Source organism: Cryptomeria japonica, chromosome 6 (assembly GCF_030272615.1).
Source record: "Cryptomeria japonica chromosome 6, Sugi_1.0, whole genome shotgun sequence".
Lineage (NCBI taxonomy): Eukaryota > Viridiplantae > Streptophyta > Pinopsida > Cupressales > Cupressaceae > Cryptomeria > Cryptomeria japonica.
The window spans coordinates 38,292,168-38,298,718 of record NC_081410.1 but is presented as its reverse complement, the minus strand read 5'-3'; the positions used below and the strand labels follow the sequence as shown (position 1 = coordinate 38,298,718).

The 6,551-nt window shown below is 35.9% G+C and overlaps 1 protein-coding gene across 1 annotated transcript; it reads right to left on the bottom strand.

Moving 5' to 3' along the window:
- Positions 1–4,932: 4,932 nt before the first annotated feature.
- On the bottom strand, positions 4,933–5,424 carry LOC131046409 (ethylene-responsive transcription factor 1A-like). The gene has a single exon (XM_057980148.2). The coding sequence runs from the start codon at positions 5,422–5,424 to the stop codon at positions 4,933–4,935; it is 492 nt and encodes a 163-aa protein (XP_057836131.2).
- Between the last annotated feature and the right edge of the window lie 1,127 nt (positions 5,425–6,551).

Below are 6,551 nucleotides of genomic sequence, written 5' to 3'. Positions count from 1 at the left end.
CCCACTAGGATGCTATTCACCTCTATAGAATAAGCAAGGAGGGGAAAAGGAGGAACAACTGTCCCTTGCAAAGAAAAATGCCTCTCTAAAGGCAACAAACATCCCGAGGGGGGAGAGGAGCCCAATAACCCTAACAAAGGCCAAGCCCCAATAGATCCACCTGGGTCCCAAACAACACCCGCACACCCCAATAGGACTAGGGTAGTGACACATCCAGAGGTCATGGCCAGACCAAGAGGGAGGGAAGCAATAAGGAACCCACAACTACAAAGGGGCTACAGAGGGCGAGCCACAAAAGGCTAAATCTCCCACCGCCAAGCCTTCTCCTCGGCTAGGCCCGCACAGAGGAACAACAACCACTACACCGAGTCACCATCGAACTAGAATCCAATCCTGCAACCGCTTCCAAATCTGCTATCATGGCTACCCAGTAAACAACAAGAAGTGGAAGAGTGGACCAAAATGAAACAAGGCACAACCGTGCCATTGATATCACCATCTTCCGAGTCTTCAACGACCTCCTTTGAAACCCTAGTCCCGCTCCTGCGTCCCTTCGCTCGTCATGATTTTTAAATGGTTAAATGGTCAAATGGTTACCATTTTATCAATGTTAAATTGTCACAAAACTACTGACATTAAAACTCAAACCAGGGAGAGTATTATAATGTTTAAATCCAACTTGGTGCAAAATTATATCATTTCTAGGTCGGCCTATGATAAAAAAACAAAGTTAGGGTTTCATGCATATAGCCTTTCCTTTCCTCATTTAAAGTATCCAACAACTCTAGTAAGTGAAGGAGTCTCTTATGAAGTGAAAGTGCAGGTTTATGTGAAGTCTTCAATTAGCGAATCAAGCATCTATCAAGTCTATATCAACTATTTTCATCATCAATTGAAGATTTGAAGATATTGAAGAATAATAGGAGATCATCGACTGTTGATTGGTATGTACCTCTCCCTTAGGGTTTGGTATGATTTCATGTTATTTTCATATCTTTGTATGAGCTTCATAAAACTTATTTTTAGATTTACAATCATGCTTTAGATCCATTATTGTATTTGTGATTTCAAGCATTCACATTTACATTTACACTCATTTAGGGTTTACTCTCCAAGCATGCAATAGAACTCCATATTTACTTTCTTGTTCATTTAGGATCTTGCATACACACAAGGTTCTTTCACACACATTTTTAGTGCACTATCGGCTATTTGTGGAGGTGGAAATCACCAAAAAAAGGGGTTTAACTAAGGAAAAACCCTATATAGCCGCCCAAATACCATTTTTCAAGTTGTAGGTGTAGGTACATAAATCCGACAGATGCACAATCTTTGGAACCGACAGTACACACAGGTGTAGACTCAAGGCCAGAGGCAAGTGTTAGTTTTCTCGGACCAGTGTGTGGTGCCTTGGTCCTCTAGGGTTTTCTACTTCTTTTGGCAGTTTTGTAGTGCAAGGTCTCAAATCCCATAATCCAAAAGTTTATCTTTGTATAGTATTAGGGACCAAGGCGCCCTGGTCCTCCTCAGTCAAGCCCAAATTTTGGTGACAAGTACACATATGAATTCAATTTCTTTCTCTATACTCTATGTCTAAATTTCAAATCTATATTTTTCTATATTTCAATTTATATCTGCACTTTTTCTTATCTCCCTAGCCTAATTGATCATTTCATTACATTTGCATATCCCCTCTTCATAGTAACAAAGCAATAGGAACCCTAAAAGTATTCCTTGACTCTCTTTCACAAGAAGTAGTCAAAGTGAATCACTTCCTTAGGCTCTTCTGTATTCCAATGTGTGGAGGGAAGTGGGGTTAGGTCCTAAATTTCCCAATCCCATTTTTCACCATCACACAAATATTAAATGCAATGCTCTCTAGTAAGTTCAAGTGTCCAAATAACTCAATATGGCCCTCTTTATTTAACTATAATGGAAATCATTCTAGTTAAAAAATGGTGAATCTACTTGGATTTTTGTATATCAAATATCAAGTGGCAGACATTCATAAAGATATTAGAAAACAAGAAATTTGAACATCTAATATAAAAAATTGGAATACTAAAGAAACTAGTTGTAAAAATGAAGGGAGGATTGAAATAAATTATCAATTGTTCCCACCACTGATCAAATGATTGTCATTATAGTTAAATAAATAAGGCCATATTGAGTTATTTGGATACTTGAACTTACTAGAGAGGATTGCATTTGATATTTGATATTTATATAAAGTTGCAAGAATTCCAAAATGCTATCTAGATTTTTTTGTATGAGGGAGATTGTAATATGAAGCATTCATGATTGGCTTGAACTTAACCTCAAGGAGCTATTAATATTAGCAAAATAATTTTCAACAATAAGAAACAATTACCTACTACACACACACACACATAACAACATTGATCACTAACAACAATCTAAAAATTTGCAACACTAATCACAAAGATAATTGCTAAATCTATGAAGTTTTTGATTGTACAGATTATTGCAAATGGTAAAATATATATTGAGTATTATGTCGATAAAGATTCAACTGGTGGTGAAAACTTTGAAGAGTGGCATCATTAGATGGAAAACATTTTCTCTTTTCAAACTTCAGTTCTTTTATTGTCAATGATCTTTGGGATTTTGAGTCTCTTGATTGGATCATTTGGCAATATGTTGAGAACTCTTTTATTCTAAATAATAAGTCGAAGGGGTTTATGATTTTTGTTAAGTCATTGGTTCCTATGGAGCTTATGATGATGCTATGTACTCCTTTACGATGTAGTGTCTTCAAAGACTGGCTTTGGGTCAAAAAGTATCAATTTTCTTACTTCCCTTGAAAAGAGATTTATCTGCATACCTGCCAACAATAAGCTTAAATCCAGGGCGTAATAATAAATGGAAGGAAGCCATTTTTGGTATTGGTTTTCGTGAAATTGTGATCACAGATTCCATGAGATAACGAATTTTACTACACATATGGAAAAGTAGATGTCAAGCAATGTTTTCTAACCATATTTTGGATCAAAAAATAGGTCTTTTAATGTTTTACTTGGAAATCATGTTCCAACTCATTTTTTTTATGTTCATAGCTAAAGATCGGTCAAAGAAATGGTAATAAGCTCAATAGACAGCTGGATGAGATCAAATATTAGTTGTTGCAGCTTCATGATGGAGACATTGCATGCACTAGGCAGCTACACAAGTTCCTTAAGTTTCAAGTTTGATTGGGTCCCTTGATGGTTCAAGTGTCTTATGTTCATCATGTTTCTAGCTGTCATGTTTAGTGTTGATTGATTCAGCAAGGTAGATTTGTTCATGTTACTGCTTCTTTGTCGTCCATAGCTTTCATGTATTGATGTTCATGTTTCACATGTGTTTAGCTGTCATGTTTGGTTCAACAGACTTGTTTATATTTTTTTATGGTGAGCTGGTGGATACGGCCAATGTAATCATTCCCTTTCTCTTCTTTGTAGTCACGTCTTGGACTACTATTTAATTTTTTATTATTGTATTTTCTCTTGCCTTGTTCAATATAAAAAAAGACATCTAGTTATAGATAATGATGAATAGAGGAAAGGAAATATTTGCTAATATTGTACTTGTTTTGGTTATTTTGTGAAACAATGCTTCAGAAGGAAATAATGTATGAACAAAGCTAATCAAAGGTGTTCTAAACAAGGTCTAAATTCTTATGGCTAAATTGATAGGCAGGAAACAAAGATTCATAGTTACAAGCTGTAAGCATAGTCAAAGTGTTTACCAATTACGTGTTTCATGCTTACATTAAACCTGTTGAAGTCCATCACCTAGTTAAATTGTGTAATAAAAGAAAGTTTATGAAAGACTTAAAAATATAAACTATATGTAATGACAAATCCCAAGATATTTTTCGTATGGAATATAAAATTACGTCTATTATAAAAAACACACCTATCCACATATATTTTTATTTAAAATTATTTAGATTCATACATTTCACAATTAAAAAATCTATTCAAACTCCACAACTACCAAACTCCTATCTACGTTTAGATAGGATACAATTCAAATCCATCTTTCATGCTCTACCTTAAATGGAAAAGCTAGTATCTATGTATCATTACATAGTAAACTTTATCATGGACTTTTCTTCTACTGCTTAGATCGACATTGTAATTACAACTTGAAATGTCTACTAAATTTCGTCTCATATATATATTAACCTGAGCTTCATCGTACTTGCCATTGCTTCAAGACCACAAAGATGAGCGAGACACTGGAATTTCAACCTATTTACGTCTGTCAATTCATAAAATGTTGGCGGTTAACTCACAGAAAATTTGTGGTTAAGCTCATTTATAAAAGAAACAATAGATTGATCATATTTAATTTGCAAAAGAAAACATAAGGGTGAGAAAAAGCAAACTGCGCAGAGAAAGAGAGAGAGGAAATCGTCAAATCTTTTGATTTATTGACACGGTGCAAAGAATATCTGATCAAATACAGATAACCATTCTATAAAACTCACATTTAGAGCATCTGAACAACAAAATGAGAAACTCTGGTAGTTAATCAGTTTATGTTTAAGAATTCTGTTATGAGAAACTGTTTTTTGTTTAAGACCTTTTTTAAGGCCCGCCTCTCTGCTTATTATTTTGGTTAATAGGTTAATGGCTAGTCTTAGTTTAAGCCTTGGTTTGAGTAGTTTAAGTTAGACTGTTTAGGTTAAATGTTTTTGATTATGTAAGAATGGTTTCTGGTTTTTCTGTTTTGTTGCTTCTTGATGAATTGCCGTGCTGTATTGCTGTTTGGTTAAGAGGTCACTGCTTATATAATCAAAAACAAAATAAGAAACTCTTTCCAAATTTTGTAAGGTTTAATAATAACTAATTTCAAAAAGTCACTAGAAAATCAAAATTCTAAATAAAATGCCTGTAAAACTTTTCAATTCTCATGGAGGTTTGCCTACCTCTTAATCTTCGTTTTTGGCGGCATTTTTACATCCAATTCCTTTTCCTGTAGATTTCTCTTTTTGCGGTGCATGTGAACACACCCTGAGCCCAACTCCAGGTAGGATGAAACATTGAGAGGAAAGTTTAGCCTAGCATTTGCGCCTCTCATTCCGAAAGCGGCAGAGTCATATGCGAGAGCAGCCGCCTCTGCAGTGTCAAACGTACCGAGCCAAACGCGAGCCCCCTGCTTGTTGGAATCCCTGATCTCTGCAGCAAATTTTCCCCAAGGGCGGCGCCGCACTCCTATGTAATGTTTGTTATTTGCAGTTTGTATGTTGCCGCCTTTTTCCAAATGGTCAGGAATCTGTTCTCCGCCATCTGCAGAGATTAAAGTTTCTTTAAGATCTGGGTTAATGTCAGCAGAGGGTGTAGTGGGTGGGGAGGAATCTCCCAGCAAATATAATGAGATCTGTTGCAGAGCTGCATTAAATTCCTCACTGTTCATCCCTAAAACTGGTTTTGATTACTCGAGGCGGCTTTTGGTATCGTTGGGCATGAAATGAAAATGGAAGCTCTTTGAATGGGAGTTGGGACAAGGAGACTTTCAAAGGAGGGCCCAAGTTTCTTATTCGTACAATGACAGGCTTTCCAATTAGAGATAAAGAGGAAGATATTTGAGACTTCAAATCTTTTGTTTTAATAATTTAGAAATTAACCAAGATTCTTTTGGTTCTCTTCAATGATGGATCATAGTGTGATCCAAAATGTTGATGCAAAAATTTTGAATACAATTGAATCTAGAAATTGAATTGTGGAAATCTCTCATCATTTATAGAAATTAATCGATTAATCTTTAGTTATAAAAATGACTAGGGGAAAGGACCTAGTGGTTGTCCACCCTAGCTTCGCGCTTCCCAGATTCCTGCATGAAAATTTCAAATCACTCCCAATTTTTTACAGCAGCTTATTTGGCAAGTCCCATGCTTGTAACTAAGGTTTCGGGGCCACGTCATCAAGTATGGTGCCACATCAGCATGCTTTTTGCCAAGGTATCCAAAACAGCAAAAAAAAAAAGTGAGACCATTAGAGTGCCACTTTAGATTTGCACCTTTTTGGATTATATTTCCTTCATTCCCTTTTGAATATAGAGACTTGGATATTATCCATATCTTTGCAAATTAAATTGGTATTTCCGTCAAGCATGATCTTTAGCCCTTTTAGTTCACACACCTTCCTGTTCGAGTTTGTGTGCAGATAGACCTATCCATACAGGCTTCTCCAAGACTCTCCATATTTATTCTAAGTTTGGGAAGTGTTTTCAGTAGATCATCCAAGAGGACCCCCATTTGGAGGCAAATATGCAATATTTGAGGCATTTCACATCTATGTGCGTGACTTATGAGGAGGACTTTGTTAGAGTTTGTGAGGACCCAACCTCAAACCCTTTTACTTGTTCCATGACAAAGAAGCATGATTGTGTACTATTCCTAGAAATTGGCCCTTCAACATGCCCCTTGGGAGAGTGCTGATAAAATATATGCCAAAATTCCTCCTCTCTCACATTGGTTCTTGTTTCCTCACCACTATGTCCAAATTTTCAAATTTACTTTACGAGTAAATATTCTTTCTCTT